The 24,689-nt window shown below is 33.4% G+C and overlaps 2 protein-coding genes and 1 pseudogene across 2 annotated transcripts; all 3 read right to left on the reverse strand.

Annotated features, from left to right (window-relative positions):
- Positions 1-17: 17 nt before the first annotated feature.
- On the reverse strand, positions 18-2,834 carry LOC120215043 (probable LL-diaminopimelate aminotransferase, chloroplastic). Its single transcript, XM_039212837.1, has 4 exons — positions 2,748-2,834; positions 1,990-2,196; positions 1,100-1,344; positions 18-78 (listed from the first exon to the last, which is right to left on the reverse strand). The coding sequence occupies exons 1-4, from the start codon at positions 2,832-2,834 to the stop codon at positions 18-20; spliced, it is 600 nt and encodes a 199-aa protein (XP_039068768.1).
- Positions 2,835-6,081: 3,247 nt separating this feature from the next.
- On the reverse strand, positions 6,082-12,477 carry LOC120214961 (BRASSINOSTEROID INSENSITIVE 1-associated receptor kinase 1-like). Its single transcript, XM_039212757.1, has 11 exons — positions 12,396-12,477; positions 11,168-11,300; positions 11,009-11,080; positions 10,235-10,378; positions 9,295-9,366; positions 9,124-9,195; positions 8,917-8,993; positions 8,331-8,459; positions 7,912-8,253; positions 7,126-7,520; positions 6,082-6,644 (listed from the first exon to the last, which is right to left on the reverse strand). The coding sequence occupies exons 1-11, from the start codon at positions 12,475-12,477 to the stop codon at positions 6,312-6,314; spliced, it is 1,851 nt and encodes a 616-aa protein (XP_039068688.1). The 3' UTR covers positions 6,082-6,311.
- Positions 12,478-16,213: 3,736 nt separating this feature from the next.
- On the reverse strand, positions 16,214-17,785 carry LOC120214963 (annotated as a pseudogene).
- Positions 17,786-24,689: the final 6,904 nt, after the last annotated feature.

Below are 24,689 nucleotides of genomic sequence, written 5' to 3' on the forward strand. Positions count from 1 at the left end.
TGGCATGGCTGGGAAAACTACTGTACTCTCTTGGAGCAAAGTTTTTCCAGCCTCCATGATGCTTCTATGATGCGCTTTCTTTACCCGAAAACTCTGATTCTGATATACTCTGCATCACCAGGACCAAAACCCAGAAAATGCACCCAAACATATGGGGCATTGACACCTCCATAAACTTCTAAACCTAGGGAGGAAAATGTGTCTACCGGTATCTTTGCGTTCTACGGATAGCATGGTACACATTTGATGCCAAAGCTGAACATTTATGTACAAGGCTTTCCTGGACTTGCTTCTAGCATTTACACTTACCTGGAAACCTTCTGGTGAAAAGCATGCTAGTCCACCAGCATGAGCTATGTTGGATGCTCCATTGAAGCAACCGCATACGATGTGGTTCAAATCGTGCATGACAGGAAACCGGTTGTTCTTCGAGGACTAGTGACCTTTTCTCTTAGCTAGATGGCATGTCGGTAACGTACCTCTTTGGCGTCGGGAATTTCAGAGATCGATTTAGGACTTCCATTGGAGATATAGGTCGCTTAAGTGGGGTCAAAAATAATTATCGATCCATTATCCCTTGCGAATTATACAAGCAACCGTAATTGCTTAATTGTTGCAGCATTACCTGTAGGATTATTTAGCGAACAAAAGATGATATCTGTTCTCGGAGTGATTGTTAAATCGGGGATGAAATTATTTTGAGGGCCAGGCTGCGTGTACTCGAAAAATTATACCAAAAAATTATAAATGACATTAACATTTACCCAAAAAAATTATAAAAAATTATTTTAAAAATTGTAAGAAAATACATATTTGTGATTATATACCAAAAAATACCTAGCGTATTTCACAATTTCAGAACCAATAATAATAATAATAATAATGATTAACACTTGTATATCAGTCCATGGGATTCAACTTACACAGCAGTGCACTTTGTTACATGGTTATTTTATTATAATTTATATTACATATATACCATGGGAAGGCATGGCTGGTGCAAACCACTTCATTCTTTATATTACACAGCAGTTAAAAAGGGGGATCTCCCCATGGAGAAAAGTTTTTCCAGCCTCCAAGATGCGTCTATGATGCGCACTCTTTTCCGAATGCACTGATTCGGATGTACTCGGCTCCACCAGGACCAAAACCAGACCCCGGCACTGTTATTATATGAGTCTTCTTGAGAATTTCTGCGAATACATTCCATGATTTCGAACCTGGAAAATGCACCCAAACATACAGGGCGTTGACACCGCCATAAACTTCTAAACCAAGATAGGCAAATGTGTCTACCAATATCCTCGCATTCTCCTTGTAGTAGTCGATCACTGTGCGGATAGCCTGAAAATTATCAAAGAGACAAATTCAGCAGGCCTGGTTATCTAGATTGTATTTTGTTGGACTAGCATCAGAGTGTAGAGTATATTTTGTTAGACTTGCATGTCAAAACTATATTCTTTCACCTACTACTATTCCTCTTCAAAGGTTTGGCTCAAATCCGAGTAACAGTTTACCTTCTCTAATAAACACAAAAAGTACGTTTATATACTAAATCAGGTTGATAAATAACTATTTGAGATGATCTTCACCTCTGCTTGGTTCAAATAACCTTTTTGCGCAAGCAATCCCTCCCAAAGCTATTGAGGTATTAACAAAAGCTTAAAAAATTCACAATTTATAGTATGATTTTCAGTTAACTCCAACAAAGAAACTTATCCATAAGAATATTTCAGTCAAACGAAGCATCTCATTAAAGTCGACTGCGGGCATATCTACAGAAACAGAGACAGGTAACTGCTATAATCACTGTTATATTGTGGGAGATCTTGTTGTGACTAATGGGTTTTCAGAAATTGGATCCATTAATATGCCTATGCCTGCAAGCAAAATACCGGTAAACCCTTGTACCCTAATACACATTTGATGCCAAAGCTCAAAATTTATGTGCAAGGCTTTGTTGGATTTGCTACTAGCATTTGCACTAACCTGGAAACCTTCTGGAGAAAGGCATGCTAGTCCACCAGCCTGAGCTATATTGGATGCTCCATTGAAGCAGGTGCAAACAATGCGATTGAAGTCGTGTATGACAGGAGACCCACCTGAAAACAAGAGTTCTTCGGGGACTACCGTCCAACCAAGACAAGCTCCCGTGAACCCGGCAAACTTGGAGAAGGACGAAATTTCAATTGCAACCTGAGGAAATGTTCTTTTCCTTTTCAGTCTAAAGACAAAGGACAAGCTAAAAATATATATAAATTGATGTACCGTGCTTCATGAAGCAAATTAACAAACTATGGTCTGAGGCTCTGTGCCATCTCAGATATCCCAAGAGAATGAATTTAAAATTCATTTTTTCCATCCAGGTATCTCACATTCTTTGTATACGGACAACTGGTGGATTTAATCAAGAACCATGAAATTTATTTTCTCATTAACCCCATCAAACAATTATACTATTGAAAATGCAAATACTTGTTAAAATGGTAAGATTTTTATCAAGTCTAATTAACCACAAAATGAAGGAATTCTTCTCCAAAGGTTCCATAATTTTCCATATACCATTCCTAAATAGCTAATCATTAGCCAAAACCTCGTAAGCAACAGTAGTCCAACAAAAGTTAACTGGTCTCTTGGATTTAGTCCCACTTTATTAGAGATTAATCTATCGAAAGTAACCTTCCATGCAGAAGAGTAAGACTAAAGTAGGAGTTTTTTCTTAGTTAGATGCCATGACAGCAGCATACCTCTTTGGAGCCAGGAATTTCAAAGATTGATTTAGGACTGTCATCAGAAATATAGGTTGCATAAGCAGAGTCAATAAATGAAGTCATTTTTCTCACATCACAAAGGCAGTCATTGGATTATTTAAGATAGCTCCAAAAGGCATAAAATCGATTATATACCGTATGTTTTCAGCACCAAGGTGTGCACCAAGACAACACTGGCCTTAGGTAAAAAACACTTTCTGCAAGCAGGAAGACAGGTGTCTAATCTAACCCCATGAACTCTTTGTTTAGGTGCATCTTTCTTAAGTATTAAATTTAAACTTGGGACAGAATGATGACTACCAAAATTTATTGGCAGGTTCAAAAACTTTCAAATATAGGGGTGACAAATCAAGAGTCTTTGAACAAGTTTAGTTGCATTGGGGTGAACCCTGAATTAGACTGCTATCAGCTAGCTGTCCCTCAAGCTTAACAGCCTTATGTTTGAAAATTCTAAGAGAAGTTAATGTTAACATAAGCCAGTTCCATTGAGATCCTTATTTTGGATTCTTAACCTAAAAGGCTATAGCAACACAAATTACAACAGACTGGAATTGACCAAGACTTACATTAGCCATGCTAAGGCTGATTTGCTCAGGAATGGGCTCTGTGGTGTCACCAATACCAAGGCAAATCACTTTTGCATTTGGAAACTTTTCCAGTTGCTGCAGCTCCCGCTTTGAAATCTGGTTAGAATCCAATTAGAACTAATAGAACCAGAAAATGGCCCAATGTTGGGTCACATAGGATGCCCAAGAGAAACCCAAGCAGTGGTAGTTTTAGAATATGTAAAGAGCCTGGTAGAACGGATGAAACCAAGGACAAGCTGAAAAGGCAACAATTTCTTGTGCTTCAAGAATCAATTCAATCATTAAAAAGGGGGGGGGGGGAAATATAGTTTCAGCTTAAGAAAATCAGTGGTGTGAGAATCAATTTCCATAACCAGTGACAAAAGAAGGGCTACAAATGTTCTTCACTCTAATTATACAGAAGTGCTTATGTGAAGCTAACATTTTAAACTTGTAAGAATAGATGATCTAATTCCTAGAAAAGTGGAAGTAATATGAGATTTTAACAATAACCTCCGGAAACAAATAGTTATTCTGCAGCTTTTCCAAGTTTACTTTGCGAGGTACATTTGTGCAACGACCTGCGAACAGAAATATTAAACAGTTAATGCCAATATGTGGCAACGACCTGTTAATTTTAGGGTTAATTACCCTATTCATACATTAAGTATACTCAATTCTCAATTAGATACATAATGTTTAAAAATTCTCGATTGCATACATGGTGTTTTCTACTGTTAACATGTTCACTCATTTCCATCACAGAAGGTGATGTGGCACTTTAAATGAGTGCCACATGGCACGCTCGTCACCCATTTCTGAAGTGTCACATGGCATTTTGTTAAGGTTCCACGATATTTTTCGTGACGGAAATGGGTGAACCTGTTACAGGTATAAAACATCATGTATAAAATCAAGAATTTTTAAACATTATATATAAAACTGAGAATTAGGTATACTTTATGTATGAATGGGTAATTAACCGTTAATTTTAACGTGAGCACAAGACTAATATCAATGACATCGTAATTATTTGTTAAAATAATATACATGGGTTAAAATCGACTTATAAAATATAAAACTCTTTAGTTTTACACATACTGTTGGATGAGTGAAACTAGATTGTTGATATTGACTACTTGTTTTTTTCCTCATTTTCTACTATTAATCTCAACCATCTATTTTCACTAATCTAACGGTCTTAAGTTTGTGTAAAACTAAAGAGTTATACATTGTGTAACATTAGAAACATCAGACACCTAAAAGTATAACGTTGGAAGCGTTAGACAATTATTTTAAACGAAAAATTCTTTAAGTACTTAAAATTAACTTCAGGTATAGTTTGAGCACTTATGTTTGTATTAAGCTTAAAAATATAACGTCAAAAAAACCTAAAAGTATAACGTTAAAAACGTTCGATACGTAATTTTAACGAAAAATTCTTTAAGCACTTAAAATTAACTTTAGGTATAGTTTGAGCACTTATTTTTATAGTAAACCTAAACAAACTATCAAGTATTTTTAAAATAATATGATTTTTATTAAAGAATTGAAAAAATAAAATAACAATTTAAAAATTTTCAAGATTTTTTAGTTTTTATTATGTAGCACTATCTAATGTTATAATGTGATCTTATGTGAGTATTCCATGAAGGTGAATGAAAATTGGCGAAAAATGGAATTCTTTTTACTTGATTCAACGTTAAAAATTCAGAACAATTTGTTATTTTATAAATTAAACTTAAAAAATTAAAAAGAAATGAGTTTATAAAATATGATTCATATAATTTTATTTTTTATTAATTAAAGGATTGATTTTCAAGTTCAGTCGAGTCACTCAACTATGCATGATATATATATATGTCACATATAAAAAAATATGAATATATATATATATATATATAGTACATGGTTATAAAAAATCTTTTAAAATCAATTAAGTATCATAACATTATAAATATTTATAATTAAATTTAAATAGAAACTTGAATAACTTGACTAGACTCAAAATCCATAAACTTGTCTCAAAAAATTTTAAAAAAAATTGAGTTATAAAATAGAACTTATCGACTCAATTAACTAAAAAAATTATTTAACTCGATCAAATACTTACCAATAATTTTATGCCACCGATCAACTGCTAGGATGAAAAGTGAAAATAATGATAACATTAGAGAGTAATTCTTAAAAAATAATTAAAGAAAAGGAACTTTTAAGTACTTAAAGTTTACAAATTGTGCATTTCAAGGTGCTACAAGTATATTAAACCATAAAAAATAACGGCGAGAAATCTTGAATACTAGATGCTTTTATTCAATGGTTATAGTGGACAACTGTTTACTTTTTGTTCAGTGGTTTGAATTATTGGCAAATTCATTCACTTAAAATTAGATTCTATTAAATAGACTGTTTTTGATCGATTCAATTCGTTTGAATTAATTTTCAATAAATAAAAATAATTTTATTTAAAAATAATTAGAAAAGACTGATTAATAGATATGGTTATAAAAAATAAATAAAGATATTTTAATATTCCTGTTAGTTATTTTGATTTTAGTTAGAAATATTGACCGACGTTGACCGATCGTTAAAGCAACCATTGACCGGTGTTGATTGATTGTTGAACATTGGGTGGTAAATGGAATTTTACTGTATTTATTCATCGTAAAGTCTTGGCTAACGTTTAAGTACACCAAAATAACATTGGGTGGTCTTCTACCCTTTTTGGCTAGCACACCTAATAATGTTTTCTCCACTCTACAGTTGGCATTTGGCAAGGCAATCCTATAAAGTTTACAGAGACGCAAGAGTAAACAATTCCGTACAACATGTAAATATAAATTACAACAGCATCAATGGGAGCAAAAAAGGAACTATATGCACAAATGTGAACAATGAACAGTCTAAAATAGCAAGACAAGGTGTTGTAGAAAGACCCTTGTTATGTATTTTTGTGGCGGCATGTCGGAGTAGGTCATCTTGGACCGGATAATTCGTCTGGAGGGATGTGAGAAGTGGAGTCTGCAATGATCCAATTCCCATTGGGTTGGTGGTGGTTGAAGTAGTGGCCATGGTTGAACTCTTGGCGGACAATTTCGTCTTTCTGCCACTCTTCCCATCTTTCAGCCAAGCCGTCGCCTTCCAGCATCCTCACCACTTCAGCCATCTTTGGTCGTTCCATTGGGGTGCTTTGAGTGCACAATAGAGCCACCTGGATTAGCTGCTCCACCTCTTCGTCTACGTAATTGCCGCTGAGATCCGAATCTACCAGCGTTTCCAACTTCCTGTCACTCAGAAGACCTTTCACCTGAAATTTCAGCATTGCTATCAAGTTCACAGATTGCAGACATAGGTACCTGAATGAAGAGTCTAAGCAACAAAGATTGCAATCAACAAAGACAACACCATTTCGAAACATGCAAACGTGGCCTTGTTCGAAATCAATGCTCATCTAAAATGACAGTGACAATTTTGAAACATGCACTCTAGTACACAAAACTGATGAACAGAAAGGATAAACATGTCGACAAATTTTAACAACTATTTCTATAATTTTTCCTTTTTCCGCCTTCATCTTGCAGGGAAAATACCGTCAAGTTTCAACTATTTCTATTTTTCTGCTTCTGCATTTTCACCTAGCAAAAAACTTTCATTAAGCTTCGCTATTATACTCTTAGTGTATTGCTTGGGGCCAACCAAGCGAAGCAAGCATTGCATAATTCCAACACTGAACAGGAACAGCAAAAGTCAAACTTAGAATACAAACATAATGGGAAGGCAGTACGTACCCAATCAAGCAACATGACATCATCATCATTTGCAAGCCGAGCAAGATCGAAAGCTCTCTGTCCTGTAATGAGCTCAAGAAGCATAACACCATACCCGAAAACATCAGTTTTCTCTGACGACTTCCCAGTTGATAGGTATTCGGGAGCTATATGACCAATTGTGCCTCGAACAGCGGTCGTAACATGAGTATCTTTGTAGTCCATCAGTTTGGCCAGCCCAAAGTCTCCGACAACTGCTTCAAATTCCTCATCCAACAATATATTTGCAGCCTTCACGTCACGGTGGATAATCTTAGGGTCACAATGATCATGCAAATATGCAAGCCCCCTTGCAGAACCAAGTGCAATTATTTTCCTTATAGCCCAATCAAGTGCTGGTTCAGACTCAGAACGCTCTAGGGAACATAAAAACAGATTAGTAGATAGCCCATTCTAACAAGAGGAGCTCACAAAGTATTTGGTTTCTCCATAAATTTCTCAAAATTCCACTTCGATTTAAACGCAACCAGCATTTACTGAAAATGTAACTTTATAAAATGAAAGTTAAAACATTTTAAAACAAGAAAACAAGATGTGATGGTATTTTAAATTTTGTTTTCCAAGTGAATAAGTAGTAAAGCAGATACTGATAACTGAAGCTCTCACAAGCTTGTATAATTGATATTGGAAAAAAGTGGTAACAAAAAGAACATAGATATAAAAGAAGTAACACGTATAATAGAGGCGGCATTGGAGAAACAGGAAAGATACAACTAAAGAAATAAACAAGGAGAAAACACCATGTACCTCTTAAACAAGATGCAACACTACCATTAACCATAAAGGGATAGACTAGCAGCCGTTCTGTAGGGGTCATACAAAAGCCACGGAGTCGTAGTAGATTCCTATGGACAGCCATACTTATCATTTCTACTTCTGTTTGGAACTGCAACTCCCCACCTTGAGTACGCTCCTCTTTCAATCTTTTTACTGCAACTAGAGAACCATCAGCCAAGCGACCTTTATAAACTTTACCAAAACCTCCTCTGCCCAGGATGTTTCTGTTGCTAAAATTATCCGTTGCAACTTGTAGTTCTCGCAAAGAAAACCTTTTCAGTTGTCCCAAATGAACTTCCGGGTCCTCCTCAGCTAAAAAACAACGAAAAGGTAAATGCATACACAATGAAATAATATTAAGAAAAACTATATTTTGAAAAATCACTAACCAGGTACATCAAAGAAATGATCCTGCGGTGTCTTCTTTCTCCACAAAGCAAGTACAATTGCAGGAGCTGCAAACAGCAGGGCAGCACCAGCAGCAACTCCTCCAGCAATAGCACCAGTGGAACTAATACCTGCCAGTATGAAGAATATATACACATATTGTCAGTTCACCTACATCAAGAATCTTATCGTTAATTAACATTTTCAGCCAGTAACAACGCCAACTGAGCAGGCAACATTTCAACCAGGTGAACTTGTGAGCTCAGGGATCAGACGATGCTCTAGTCCACTAAGGAACCCAAAACCATTCTTGAGTCCTTTCATCATCAGATTTAAATTTGAACTTAAAAGTACCTTCTTAAAAAGGACTAGGACCTAAGAAAGGTCAGGATTAGCGCTACACAGTTCACAACAATTTTGCGTGCTACCAAGATGTGGTAACACCAAAACAGTTGTGGATGCAACAATTCAAACAAATATCTCAAGAAAAAGAATAAATAATATGAGAAGGCCCCAAATTTAGGCACATTTTCAGATTTGTCAGCAGTGAAAAAGAAATAATAAATTACAATAAAATCGAGAAAATACCTGATTGAGCTGGAGGTGTAGGTGGGATAGGAGGCGGTGGAGCAGGTGGAGGATTATTGAGTGGATTATTACCAAAACTGTGAAACAGAAAAAGATGTAGCAAATCAAGAGACTGGCATGGCAGTCTTAAATATGAAAAATGGGAACAAGCAGGTGGTGGGACGGGAGTTGCGAGTGAGGGTGGGAACAAATTGAGATAAGAGAAACCTGATAGGAGTGAATAGCGAAAAGGAACCATTAACTGGAACATCTCCTGTTAGATGATTATTTGAAAGATCCCTGCACAACAAATGATATAACATCCAACTCCATTATAACTGTTCTTGACCCCATACTTAGACAGCTAATGAGGAGAAGAATTCTAACAGCAACACTCACAGAACTTGCAGTGTGTCGATAGCAGTTAAGGACATAGGAATTGTTCCATCCAACGTGTTGTTGTTGAGACGCCTATTCCACAGAAAGGAAGTGAAAGCATAAAATATATTGCATAATGGCAAATAGATATGTAACTGATGAAAAAATCACGCATATAGAAACATGTTAGAACAAATATATGGGGTGAAAAGAGCCTATTGCTCAGGGAAACATTTTAATCCGGTTCATCTCAGTCCAAGCACTCACGTCAGATAAGGGATGGGCTTCACATTCCCAAGTCCCACCCACTCAAATTCTTGACATCCTCACCAAGGTCACACATTACAATCACAATGTGAAGACCCACACCACAGGACGAAGATATCACTAGCACTGTGTGAATTGATTTTCGGTGGACAAACAGTTGAAAAGTGATGGCAATTATTATAATATAATTGGTCCAGATAGAAGCAGAATTGTGCATTTTGTCATCCTAAAGGATTGTATCTTTGCATATAATTCTTAAACCTTTTTAATTTGTTTTTACCTCTAGACATGCTTTTTGCCCTTTCAGTTTTAGGAACCAATAGCAAAAGTGCAAAGCAAACAGACACTAATAACTCTTCTTCTTCTAGAAGTACAGCTAAAATTTCACCGAGTTGGGGGAAGGGTTGAAAGACATGAAATAGGTTTCACTATCCCAATAGGTTTATCTCCTATATACTCTCTCCCTATAAAAACTGACTAATACCAACATTTTACATGCATAATTGGAGAAGGAAATTTTCAAAACAACCCAACTATAAATAAGAAACCACATTTTTAGTAATAATAACATTTTTGGCAGGAAATATCTCATCGCATAAAACCTTCTAGTTATACTAAACAGCTATGACTAGAAAGCAAGAACACAAGGAAATTTGATAAAATAACCACATGAAAATGAGAAATGAGTTCATACAAGAAACGGAGTTTTTTAAGGTTGCCCAGAGTAGTTGGGATGTGTCCGGTTAATTCATTCAAGTAAAGATCCAAGCTCACCAATTCCGTCAAATTCCCCAGCTCCTCTGGGATTATCCCAGATATGTTATTACTATAAAGCTCCCTGTTATTTAAAAGAAGAGATATTAGTAATTCTTGAACAAGTTCAATCGAAGCATTATCCAAGTATCTTTGTATGAAATATGCAACTAAATCCAATCAAATACAAACATCTTCAAGATTAAGATGGAAAAACAAATAAACCAAACAAAAGCAATGAAAACCAGTGCTTCTACTTTTCTAAGGCAGATTCATTGTTGTCAAACCACGGACTTGCACACACAAATGCAGCACCAAATAAAGTTATCACCTCAAGACTCCCCAGGAAAGGTCCTTGCATCTTGAATTGGGGTTCTAACATCTAGAGTGCACCTGGTGCCCTTGACACCAATGGTTGGAGGACTTGAATTTCACCTTGAGTTTAACTCGGCATTCTAGAAAGTTTTGTTTATTCAATTTTCTACAATTATGAATTTAAAAGAATATGATTCCGAATGTAACCTATCTACAGAAATCAAATCATGGGAAATCATCTAAAGGAAGTCCTAACCAACCATGCATGGAATTAACGATTTGGCAAACTATGCAGGTGTTCTGATTTACAGTCATTTATGTTTTTCCTTTTCTTTTTGCTTAAAATAATTCTAATAATTTGGGAAGCAAGTAATAATCAGGTCTAACATTATCAACTTACAAATACTGCAAATTCGGAAGCTGCCCGAGCTGAGAAACCAGTTGACCAGTGAGATTTGCATTCCCAAGATCGCTGATTTCAAAATAGGGAAAATACTTTTAATATGTGAAACTATAAACTCGAAAGTAACATATATGAAAGTAGCAAAAGTAAACTTACACTCTTGTTACTCTATTTTCATTATCACATGTAACATGAAACCACGTACAAGGATTAACAAGGGTGGGATCCCAACTTTGCAACACATTATTAGGGTCAACCATATTGGTCCTCAATGCATTCAAAGCATCACCTGTTTTATATATAAAGAAAAGCAACAGATCACTGGTGGCAGCAAAACATCAGACTCGGCAAACAGCAACCAGCATATATATCTTCTGATAAAATATAACTATAATAGGAAAATAAACAAGAACTTTCACAATTACTGTTACTACCGGTGAATAAAAGAAGTGTGTTTCTCTCATATTTGTAGCAGCAAGTTGAAAAAGGAATTAGGTTAAAGAACATTTCAAAAGCTCCAATGGAAACCAAGCTGTATCATAAAACCATTTAAAATATTGCAGGGACACAGGCAGAGAGCAAGGAGGCCATGGCATCCCTTGCATCTCCAAAAGTGTAATTTTACCTACAAAATTGTTCTATACCATTTTCTGAATTCTAGTTGCCCCCTCTTTAATGTTATCAAAATAATCAAATTATTTATAAATGATTGCACACTTTTAAATCACACACTCAATATAGATTACTTCTAAGTTCTAATCATTATTCAACAATCGTTTAGTTATTGGTTGGTTTATTCAATAATTATATACACTTTTGTTTTCATAAAACTTATTTCTACATTAATGATGTGGTATTTTCTTAAATATGCATTATTAACTTCCATGTACCTACTTATTTTGACAATTTCTTATAGCATGCATGTTACAATAAACATATATGTTAGTAATTGTTAGGCATATATAGTTCCTAGTTTTCAGAATTATTGTTATATGTACTTCAATTTTCTAGCTTAAGGCTAAATGATCCCAGATTCTGGTTCCCTCTGTGAAATATTGGGAGGGTCAAAAACTTCGGCATAAGTTGAAAGGACCGACACAATGGAATTAGTACTTCCCAAACGCCAGATACTAGTGAGCTACAAAAATCGTGAATCAGAAGGCAAATTACATCCATAACAGTGAAACCAATTAGCTCAATTGAAATTTAAAACAAGCAGTCAACCTCATGCTATTAATAAACCAATCCAATACCTACTAAATCGAGAACTTTGTAATTTCAACCTATTAAGCAACAATTTCACATTAAAAGCTTAACAAAATCGGAAAACAAAAAATACACTAATTAAATAGAGAATAAAAAAAAGGAAATAAAGATAAAAAACCTTCCGCATTTCCCGCAACTCTGAAAACCAAATCCAACACGAAAATCAACCATAAACAAACGGAAATCAATCGCTCCATCATATCCCCCCTATTGTCGGCTACTTCTGATTTCAAAGAGCTAAATCCCCAAAATCATCATCAATGATCCAGTAGACGAATCACGGAGCCTTCAATTCAGACTAAAAACGAACATGAAAAATCACACACGTCTCGGCCGTTGACCGAATCAAACAGCAAAAACCGAAACACACACACACACACAAAATAAAGTTCGAAAAGATTCTTCAGTAAACTAAAGGCCAGAAGGGGGGGAAAGTTAAGAGATTCCAGAAAAATTCCTGGCTCTAATTTCCTCCCTCTTGCCTTCAACAAGGTAATTATGGTGTTTTTTTGCCAGGGTGTTGGGACAAAATGGAGAGAAAGAGAGAGAATGGTGTGTTTGGTAACCAAGGGGAAAGAATGAAGAAAAAGGAAGGAATAATCGTATGGGTTCTATTTTTTCAACTATGAAAATATTAGAGTAGTAGGGTAGTTCTCTCTCTCACACACACACAACGCTGGTTGGCTTAGATGGTGTTTGTTTTTGTAGAGGTAAAAGGACTTAGTCTGCGGACTATATCTGCAGGCATCTGCAGCAGAAGAGATGGATCAAAAGTCTACAGTCTGCAAGAAGAAGACTGTTTGTTTTTTAACGTCTGCAGACTGCTAAAATGAACTGAAATATAAATAAACTGATTTTTTAAACTTAAAAGAGTTTTGCAATACTAAAATTTAAATAATTTTAGTTTTACAATACTGAAATTTAAATAATCCATACAACTACAATAATAAATTATTTAAAATAAATCAATCCATATTTTAAAATAAATCAATCCATACTAATAAATTATTTAAAATAAATCGATCCATACAACTACAATAATAAATCAATCCATATTTTAAAATAAATCAATCTATACTAATAAATTATTTAAAATAAATCAATCCATATTTTAAAATAAATCAATCCATACTAATAAATTATTTAAAATAAATCAATCCATATTTTAAAATAAATCAATTCATACTAATAAATTATTTTAAATAAATTATTTTATAATAAATTATTTTAAAATAAATTATTTTAAAATAAATAACCTTATTAAATTATTTAAAATTATTTTAATAAATAACTATATTTTATAATTGTTCTTGAAGAGGTTTGAAGACCTTTGAAGACATAAAATCAAGTCTGTACCAAGAAGAGCTCGCGCAGACGTTTGAAGAGCTTCTGTCTTCTAAAAAACAAACAGTCTGCGAAGCCTAATGTCTGCGCGTGGTCTGTGCGACGCATACATAAGTGGTTTGAAGAACTTGCACAGTAAAAACAAACACCACCTTAATCAAAGTAAGCTCCATTAAGTCTGCAAGATGTGTTGTCAAGAATTTTCTTTTTATATATACAGTTTTAAAATCCTATTTTTATGTTTAATAAAAATGTTACAGATAATATTTTCTTATAAAATTTTGAACTTTAATCTCAAATGTTTTAATTATTCAAATTTTATAATTAATATAATTAAAATTTATTTTATTCATATATTTTATAGTTTTTATCAATAATATATTTAACATAAAAATAAATAGTTTTTTTAATAAAAATGAGATATGTCATTAAAATGTGAAATTTTATTAAGAAGATATGAGTAATTTCTATCGACCGTTACAAACGTCAGTCTTTAATAGCGATGGGTATTGACTCAAATCCAATAAGACTGTTTTCTAATTAAAAAAAAATCATATTTAGATTGCATTAAGTTTTTTTAAAAGATAAGATCAAGTTCGAGTTTATAATGAAAATATTTAATCTATGAATAATTATATAATTAATAGTAAAAATAAAAATTATATATATTTAAATCGGATCAGATTAATAAAGTTTTTACTAGATCGAATTCTGGGTCGATTTAAACTTCTTTAAATATCGATCAAGTAGAATGACAAGTGAAATGTGAATGGGTAGAGAGAATTGAAAGGAAAGAGGAGAAGGCCGGTTTAAGACGCACGCTTCTAAACAACTGGCCCCCACTATCTCCTTCAGTTTCTTTCTTTTATATATATATATATATATATATATGTCTAATTCTGGATTCACTCCCTTGCTATGCTGAAATTTTGAATTTATTTAAAAGATAAGTACTTAGAATTTATTTTTATTAAATTAGATTTTTCAAGTGCTTCAAATCTTTCATCTAATTAATCCATAGTCTGATAAATCTTTTGAAAAATTTGATTAATCAGACGAGAATAAAGATAAAGTGTAATTTTACATGTCAATATCAATACCGACAATAATGAAATTTATAATAAAAGAAAAATCTGTCAACTTTAAAAATTGTGAGGGTTCGAGTCCACTCTATCCCTAACCCGACGATTCGATACGCTTGTAAAATGCTCAGGGAAACCTTTTGTTTCTCATTCATCATATTCTTTACCATTTTACAAGCGTATTCTAGCATAATTTTGTTCTCTTATCATGTTACAAGTCTTGTTATAGGTACAAATCTCTTGAGCAATGAATACTTATTTGAATGACCCGTAATCCATATGATTAATCATATTATAATTTATAAAGTCTTCCTTTTAAAGATAAAGAAGTTTTCGTTTGAGACTTTTAATTTCATACTTTTTAATTATTTTTTTTCTCATTTTTGGTTGACATTAATCCAAGTCATCTGATATTATGAAGATAATGCGTCGGAAATGGTCGGGATAGCTCAGTTGGTAGACCAGAGGACTGAAAATTGTCGTGTCACCAGTTCAAATATGGTTCCTGTCATATTATCCATTTGTATGAGTATATACTCTACAAATTGATTGTTATGGTTCGACATAATACATACTTATCTACCTAAGTATATGGAAATAAACCTTCTTTTCAAATTTAATCTTTGTTTTAAAAAATTGAAAGATAATGAAAACTTGACGTATCACATTGGTTAAATAATTAATTTGGCTTTAATTAATTTTGTAACACCCCCAACTTGTACCCGACCCGGATACGAGTCTGAGGTGTCACATTGACTTTTCAAAACATTTATTTGTATAAAATAATGAATAATTTTAAAACTTTCAATAAATATGAATTAATACTTTTCATAAAATAAAATCATAAGATTTTATTAAAACTTATTAGCTCATAGCAGATTCAAATCTTTAATTACATGCCAACTATAATCAGTTTACAAAATACATATTATTCAATTCTTTTCTGATATGATCTTTGGAAAGGAGAAACTGATCTGTCTTGCTTAACTTTTATCATTCTTCTTCTTCTCGGATCCTACGTGTGAAATAATCACACACTAAGTCAACGACTTAGTGTGACATATAAAGCATAGAATAGAAACCATAGAACATTTCACATAACAAAATGCATACATGTACATATGACATCATTATAATGATCTCTATCATTCTCAACATCAATATCATTATCATGAACCCATTTAAAACATGTCATCTTGTACGTAACATTTGTAACATATCATATAATACATTTAACTAAGCAATACACACAGTATCACATATAAATCATGTAATGTATTTCATATAACCAAGCATACACATCACATACAGTAGAAACTCTTTAAATTAATACTCGGTAAATTAATAAACTCTCTAAAATAATAAATTTGTCCGGTCCCGACTTGGGCTAATGTAAAAAATTGAAAAACTCGATAAAATAATAAGATAATAATTTTTCGTGAGATCCCTTTATAATTTTCGGTCCCAAGAAAATCATAAATTAATAATTCATAGAAATTGAAAAAAAAAATTACACTATATTGAAATATGATTCAATAGTTGTATGTTCTCCTTTAAAGTTCAAGTCTATTTGGAGCTCATCTCTAATTTTTCTTATTGTATCCAATAGCTCAGGTGTTGTATTTTTGTATTGTATCATAAAGTTGTGAAAAGTGTTCGACGCCATAAGTGCTTCTTTTCGCGTAACAGGCTCCAAAGACACCGTATCATCTTCGCCGTCATCCTCTGCATTGTTCTCAATGATAGTACCCACAATATCTTCTAAACTCTGAACCTCCGAACATGCTTCATTTTCACCTGGGTAGTTCATTAGATTGTCGATATCCATCTTATTACGATAGCCACATTGATTGATCATAGTTTCGAGGTCTTGAGTTTCTTCATCAAAAGTGGATTCATCCAAATTTCTTGCAACGTCACTAGCTGAACGAATTTTACAGTGTCGGAAGCAATTCGCTATTGTTTCTTTTCGAACATCTATCGTCCAAGATGGGATTTCCAAATTGATAGCATCAAGGACATTTATCTTCCCTGGATCGAATTGTCCCACCTCTTAACCTTCCAATATTTTGCGGTAAAACCTTCTACGGTAATGCATCTTGAAAGCTCTTATTATCCCAGCATCGCAAGGTTGAATCTTTGATGTCATGTTGGGTGGCAAGAAGAACAACTCAACGTTTCTTAGCCCTTCAATATTTCTTGGATGTGCTGGACAATTATCCACCACAAGTAGAACTCTTCTACCATACATCATTTGGTCAAATGAACGAACATATTCATCAAAAAGCACACTAGTCATCCATGATTTTTTGTTAGCTCGATACTGACAATCCAAGCTATTCATGTTAACATTCTTGAAGCAACGAGGCTTTGCATATTTCCCAATAATCCATAGAGGGATTTTTTCAGAGCCATCTTCATTGCAACAAATAACTACCGTCAGCCTTTCTTTATCTTGTTTTCTTCCTTCAAGTTGTTTTGTTGTCAGTGAATGATCAGCTTGTAGCCTATAAAACAACCCAGTTTCATCCATATTGAAAACATCTTTCATAGGGAACTGATCAATTTTCTCCCGAATCGATACCAATTTCTGCTCCATGTATTGTACATCAACAGACCCACTCTCGCCAAAACGACGAAATGACTTTATGCCATGTCGATGCTTGAATTTCCCAAGCCATCCTATAGAGAAGTTAAAATATGAATCATCATGAGGGTACACGAGTTTCATTGTATCTCTTGCCTTCTGCAAAATTAATTCTCCTGTGATATTCGCACGTTCTTAATGCTAGAGAAACCACTCATAAACAATCTTCTCCATGTCAGGATATTTTGATGGTTTGTGTCTTTTGATCTCTGCTCTTCCCTTTTCTATTTCAGCAGAGAGATAGTCATCTGACCGCTTAAGTGTGTTTGATATTGTTCCTTGACTAACTTTCAACTGAAATTTTGCCTCAAGCCATCTCTGCAAGTCTTTTTGTGTGCTTGCAGGATTATCTCTCTTGTACTCACACAACTCCTTACGTATTTGATCTGACATAGTTGATTTTACAACACCTTTTAGATGAGAAGCCATCTTGTGAGATATGGTTTGAATACTCTAACACATACATGTAATTTATATATTCCAAACTTGTTTACAAATACATTGAACAAATTTGTTCCTCTTGTTTACATTTACTGTACTTCAAAAGTCATTATTGATTTCCAATGCATATGAACACAGTAGTTACTAATTTACGTTAAGCCCCAAGGTCCGCTGCAACGTAATTCTAAGAGGCATAGACTAATTTACCTTTTTGTTTGGTATGTACAGTATAATTACTTAAAAACTCTTTAAATTAATAATTATTAATAAGACATTATTAATTTATAGAGTTTTAACTGTACAATGTATTTATGTTATCTCTTTTAATAATCCATATATTATTCTATGTATACTTTTGATATCCTTTGTAGGCCCATATACAATATTGATATCTTTTATAATCCCATGTACCGTACTGATATCTTTTATAATACCATATATTAACCCATGTATTAGTCAATGTATTAGCCCATGTATTAGCCCATATATTATATATGCATTAGCCCATGTATAGTACTGAGAACTTAAGATATGTGAGTACTTTGAGGTTGTGCACACACATGTTGTCACCACAGCTCGTATAATTGTGTCCCGAAGGACCTGTCATCCCGAAAGATGTAATATGTGTCCCGAAAGACTTATCATCCCAAAGGATGTTTGTGTCCCGAATGACCGATCATATGACTCATAGGACATATGTAACCCTCGACTCTTGGCATGCCAACTATACCCCTAGCTCTCATATCACATATCATGGGCATTATCATTTATAACAGTTCACATCATTTGTATCATTATTATATGATCTCATAGATTCTTTTTCATATAGCCCATATCACATAGGTTCATATCATATCACATATATCACATGTGCATATAATCATGTAGATCGTACCATATAGCTTATATCATTTCTCATGTGTTCATATAAACATGTATGTCATATCTTGCTCACATATGAATGTATTCACATATATTAGATTCACGTATCTCATATTTTATTCTCATATATTCACATCAATCATGTCACATAAAATAACATGTCAAACATATCACACAGCTGATATCATATTCTCATATATTCATGTAGTTCAATATCACATATCGTATATACATGTAATCATGTAAATCATGTCACATAAAATAACATATGACACATATACCCACTTTCATGTACTCATGCACATATAAGCATCATATCAATCACATACTTGTACTTATGGAATCATGCATTCCAACATGAGAAATATACTTATCGCAAATATTACCCAATGATGTATAAAATATCCATATATCATGTTATGCATATATCACAATCAAATAACATTTTAGGAGTCACTTCTTACCATAGTAACCCCGTCACTGGCTCATCGCAAGCCAATGTTTATTCTATAACATAGGTACAAATTAAATTTTCACTCACCTTAGCTTTGCTTTGATTCGATCCTAATCCTTTGATTATTCCAGAACTTGTTTAGGCTCAATATCTACATAAATATAACATTTCAAAACAACTATCATAAGCCTAAACTTTAAACTTGATGTTAATAACTTAAGCCAGTTTAATGAACCAAATTCCATTTTTTCATTTAGGGGGAATCTGTTCCCCCTACACATACTGGAATTTTCATTCAAAAGGGGGTATCGATACCCCTTCATAGGGTACCGATTCCCTATGCCCAAAAATTGTATTTTAAGCCCGAAAATCATCAATTCTTCACTCAATTCTTCTATTTTAAACCCCTATCATGTCATTAAACCCAACCAACATTACTTAAACCAACTTATATCCATGAAAACCATCTTTAACCTCAAAATCATATCCCTCATACGTAATTCAATAATCATACTCAAATTTCAATATGTTCTAAATACAATTCTAACACTTCATATTCCTTAATTAGCATGATGACAAGTCAAATTTAACTTCAAATTCAACTTATCAACTCTTTTCCATAAATTCAATTAAAACCTCATTTTCTTTAATCTCTTATAACTTTTTCATCTTTTGATTATAAGACAACTGAAGGTCTCCTTAAACTTAGTTATCATCTAATGATCAAAACCCAACTTAAAATTCAGCTAATAATCAAAAATTAAGAAATCTTACATTTGCTCTTTTGCTCACGATGGAGAAGAAGAAGATAACTTCCCCTTTTCCCCACGTGATTCATTCATATATAGGGGGAAAATATATTTCCTATCAAATGACCATTTTGCCCTCTCATTCTTTTAATAATTACTAATAACCCTTCATGAATTATTATTAAATAAGTCATTGAACTATTCAACTTTTCCACTTTAATCATCAAATTTTAAAATTTTACAATTTAGTCACTAACCCATAGTTTGGGATGTTACAAATTTAATTTTAATTGATTAAAAATTAATTATTTAATCAAAGCCACATGTCAACTTTCTATTGGCTTTTATTTTATTTTATTTTTTTACAATTTCTACCTAGGGAGAGTGGAAGATAATTTTATTCGTAAGGAGTATTGAACCCACAATCTAAGGGAGATGAGAGATGTCAACTAAGAGATTTTTTACCAAATTTTCTATAGGTTTAAAATAATACTTAATGCCAAAATTTGTTCCTATTTATAAGCCGTGATTTTAACCAAATTAACATTACATTCAATGCCTTAATTTGTCACTTTTATAAATGTGGTACCTATATTTTTTATAACTATTTTGGTACTATATTTATCAAGTGTTATACTTTTGGTACATGAATTCTCTAAATCAATATCAAAATTTTGAATATAATGGATTTCATGTAACGGTTTATTATAATTAAAAATGGATGTTTAAATTATACTTTTTGTTAATTTTTTTCCTTCAAAATAGGTACTTAATTTAGAAAATATCCCTAACTTATAAGAAATTGTATTATCCATTATTTATTGCAATAAAGTTATATACATTTTAGATTGAATGGGTTTCAATTGCTTCAAGAGTTACGAAAGAGCTTTAAATTGATGTTCTTTTAGTTAATTACATCATACGTCTCAAAATTATTATTTTAATTTTAAATCAGTTTTCAAGAACATAAAGTTATAATTTCATCCTTAAGCTATAATTATAATTCTAAATTATTCGTCGAACTTTTGAACAGTCCAATTTTATCCTCAATCTATGACCATCATTCTAAATTGGCCATGAACTTTTCAAACTTCCGATTTTAACCCCAAATTAATCCTAACATGTAATTAGTTTTAACCTAAATTTTATTTTTTAGAAATATAATTATAGCTTGGCCTAACCGTTTTATTAATGGGAAAGTGATTAGCATATATCAATAATTTGGGATGAAATTGAGTGTTCAAAAGTTTAGGGACCAATTTAGAATAAAGATTATAGTTGGGATGAAATTGAAATATTCAAAAGTATGAGTATTAATTTAGAATGACAAATATAACTTAAAGATGAAATTAAAATATTTAAAAGTTTAGAAACCAACTTAAAATAGGAATCATCACTTGAATAGGTGTGATGCAACTAACTCAATTTTTTAAAATTCATTTTTTAGTTTTATTTTATCTTACAGCGTATTTTAGGTTGAAGAATTTTAGAATTTTGTATTTTTAAAATTTTAGATATTTTTAGAATATTTATAGAAATTTTTGGCACAAATCAATTAAATTCAGTGGTTAAAGGACTCGTCATTCTCCCTAAAGATCACGGGTTTAAGTATCGATGGGAGTATGAGCATTCATTGTCTATTAGTTGAGAGTCTTTGAACATATATTGCCTTATATCTAGCCTAAATGTATCAAAAAAATTATATCTAGAAACTTTTGTATATTTTTCTAGGAGTTAATTGTATCATAAGTTTCCAAATTATATCCTTCATTTTAAACTAGTCTTTAGCATTTTGAATATTCTAATTTAAACCTCAAACTATGACTCTCATTCTAAATTAGTTCTTAAATTTTTAAATATTCTAATTACATCCCTAAACTATGATCCTCTTCTAAATTAATCCCCAAACTTTTGAATATTCTAATTATTGCGGAAGACGGCTATCGGATAGAGCAAAAACGCAACTGATAATTTGAGAAAATAAAAATTGAAGATAAAAGAGACACAAAATTTACGTGGAAAACCCCTAAATAATATAGGGTAAAAACCACGGGCAACGGTAGAAAAATTTCACTATGAGAAAATAGGAATTACAACTTCTCTCGATCTACCAAGGAGAAAACAATTATAATTCTCTCTTTATAAAAAGGAGAAAACAACTCTCAAGAAACTCTCTAAATTCTCTCTAGTATTGGAAGAAAGCTAGAATGCTTTGGGATGGTTTTGAAGCTAAATGAGCTAGGGTATTTATAGTTGAAGTTTAAGGACTAATTTGTAAATATCCTAAATTACAATGACTAAATTATGATTTAACCATTGTCCAAATTCAACAATTGTGTGCTGCCAATTTGCCTAATTAGCCGCCCACATGTTTTTGATAGCCATCATATTTTGACTTTGAACAATCTCCCACTTGAAGATTTGATTGGAACAATCATGTCTTCACACCATTCTTTCTACCTTGTACCATCATGTTGCTTACGTCTCTGATAGGCCACAAGAGGATCGACACCAAGTAAATTTATCAGCATTGATCGCCTTCGTCATGAAATCTGCTATATTGTCTTTGGTATGGATCTTATGCATATCTACCGTCCCTTCTTCCACCTTTTCACGAATGAAATGGTATTGAACTCGTATGTGCTTTGTCCTTGAATGAAATATTGGATTCCTTGCTAAATGCAAAGCGCTTTGACTGTCACAAAACAGAGAGACATACTCTTGATTGTGCCCAAGCTTCTCCAATAACATCTTCAACCAAATTACTTATTTACTGGCTTGTGTAGCTGCTACATATTCTGCCTCTGTTGTGGATGTAGCCACAACTAACTGTAATTTTGAAACCCAACTTATAGCTCCACCAGTAACTTTAAACACATATCTTGTAGTAGATTTGCTTTTATCCAAATCCCGTGCATAGTCAGAATTAAAATACCCATTGATAAGTAAGTTTGATCATCCGTAATATAATGCAACATTTGAGGTCCCTTTGATGTATCTCAGGATCCTCTTTACTGTATTCCAATGCTCTTTGCCTGGATTCGCCATGTACCGACTAACCACTCCCACTGCTTGTGCAATGTCTGGTCTTGTGCATATCATAGCGAACATTAAACTTCCCACTGTTGATGCATACGGTACTCGAGACATCTCCATCATCTCTTCTTCACTGCTAGGACTCATACTGGAGGATAATTTGAAGTTAATAGGAAGAGGGGTAGAAATTGGCTTACAATTTTACATGCTGAATCGTGACAATATCTTCTTCAAGTAATTCTTTTGTGAAAGCCAAATCTTCCAATTACTTCTGTCTCGGTGAATTTGCATCCCTAGAATCTTGTTTGCTGATCCCAAGTCCTTCATTTCAAATTCCCTAGCCAGTTGTGCCTTTAATTTTTTAATATGATCTTTGTTGGGTCCTGCAACCAACATGTCATCCACATACAACAGAAATATAACAAAATCGTTATCACCAGACCTCTTGAAATAAGCACAAGGGTCTGTATTAAGTCTGTTGTATCCAAGACACATAATGAAGGAATCAAATCTCTTATACCAACACCTCGACGCCTGCTTTAGACCGTACAGAGATTTGTTCAGCCTGCAAACCAAATTCTTCTTTTTTTTTCTTCAAATCCTTCAGGTTGGAGCATGTAAATCTCTTCTTCAAGATTTCCATGAAGAAAAGTTGTTTTAACATCTAGCTGCTTTAGATGTAAGTTCAATATAACACACATTGCCAAAACTACTCAAACTGTTGTTAGTCGAACCACATGAGAAAATATTTCATTGAAATCAATACCTTATTTTTGAGCATATCATTTTACCACCAGTCTTGCACGATACCTCTCCACTTGATCGTCACCATTTCGCTTGATTTTGAAGACTCATTTGTTATCAATTGGCTTCCTTCCTTGTGGTAGTGGCACAAGGTCCCATATATTATTTTTATGAAGGGCTTCGATTTCTTCTTGCATCGCCATCATCCATAGTGAAGCATCTGAGTTGTTTATTGCCTCCTGGTATGTTGATGGCTCATCATCCTCTGTTAAAAGGCAATATGCAATATTTCCTTCTATAACATAATCTGAGTGCCAATTGGGACGTCTTCTCACACGATCTGATTGATGAGTTGTTGGAGCTTCATAACTCTATAGTTCTTGTTCATCATGTGCTGATTCTGCTCAGAAGAATCTTCTTGTTCAATATCCTTTTCCACATGTATCTGTGTAGTCTCTGACTTTTCAGCGCTATCATCGTCTTCTTTTCTTTGTAGTTTATCTTCTACAAAGATAACATCCTTGCTGATGATTACTTTTCGAGCAGTAGGATCCCACAAGAGATACCCCTAAGAATTTGCATTTTCTGGATTTTGGATCCAGCTTTGAAATTTCTTGGGAGTTGTACATCACGTACACTATACTTCTAAATACATGGAGGTTTGAATAATCAGCTGGTTTACCGGTCCACATCTCCATTGGTGTCTTCAGCTCTATTGTAGTTGATGGAGCTCGATTCACCAAATAACAAGCGTTATTGACTGCTTCTGCCCAGAATGATTTTTCTAGGCCTGCATCTCTCAACATTGCTCTTATTCTTTCTAACAAGGTTCTGTTCATCCACTCTGCCACTCCATTTTGTTGAGGAATGTTCGCCACTGTGAACTGTCTTTTGATACATTCTTTCCTACAAAAGTCATCAAATTCTTCACTTGTGTATTCTCCTCCATTATCTGTTCTGAAACACTTGATCTTATTTCCAGAATCAAGTTCCACCCGCGCTTTGAAGTTTTTGAAAGTAGAAAACACATCTG

This window comes from Hibiscus syriacus, unplaced genomic scaffold, assembly GCF_006381635.1.
Source record: "Hibiscus syriacus cultivar Baekdansim isolate YM2019G1 unplaced genomic scaffold, ASM638163v2 tig00110109_pilon, whole genome shotgun sequence".
NCBI classification, from domain to species: Eukaryota; Viridiplantae; Streptophyta; class Magnoliopsida; order Malvales; family Malvaceae; genus Hibiscus; species Hibiscus syriacus.

What these genes read in the sequence shown, in the direction of transcription:
- LOC120215043 (XM_039212837.1), bottom strand. Translation starts at nt 2,834, where the DNA reads ATGACTTCATTTATTGACTCTGCTTATGCAACCTATATTTCTGATGAC. An exon ending in AAATTCCTGGCTCCAAAGAG is followed by an intron (nt 2,197 to 2,747) that starts GTATGCTGCTGT and finishes ACATTTCCTCAG; the next exon opens with GTTGCAATTGAAATTTCGTC. An exon ending in TTTCTCCAGAAGGTTTCCAG is followed by an intron (nt 1,345 to 1,989) that starts GTTAGTGCAAAT and finishes GATAATTTTCAG; the next exon opens with GCTATCCGCACAGTGATCGA.
- LOC120214961 (XM_039212757.1), bottom strand. Translation starts at nt 12,477, where the DNA reads ATGATGGAGCGATTGATTTCCGTTTGTTTATGGTTGATTTTCGTGTTG. An exon ending in GAAAATAGAGTAACAAGAGT is followed by an intron (nt 11,081 to 11,167) that starts GTAAGTTTACTT and finishes TTTTGAAATCAG; the next exon opens with CGATCTTGGGAATGCAAATC. An exon ending in ATGTCATGTTGCTTGATTGG is followed by an intron (nt 6,645 to 7,125) that starts GTACGTACTGCC and finishes CTGAAATTTCAG; the next exon opens with GTGAAAGGTCTTCTGAGTGA.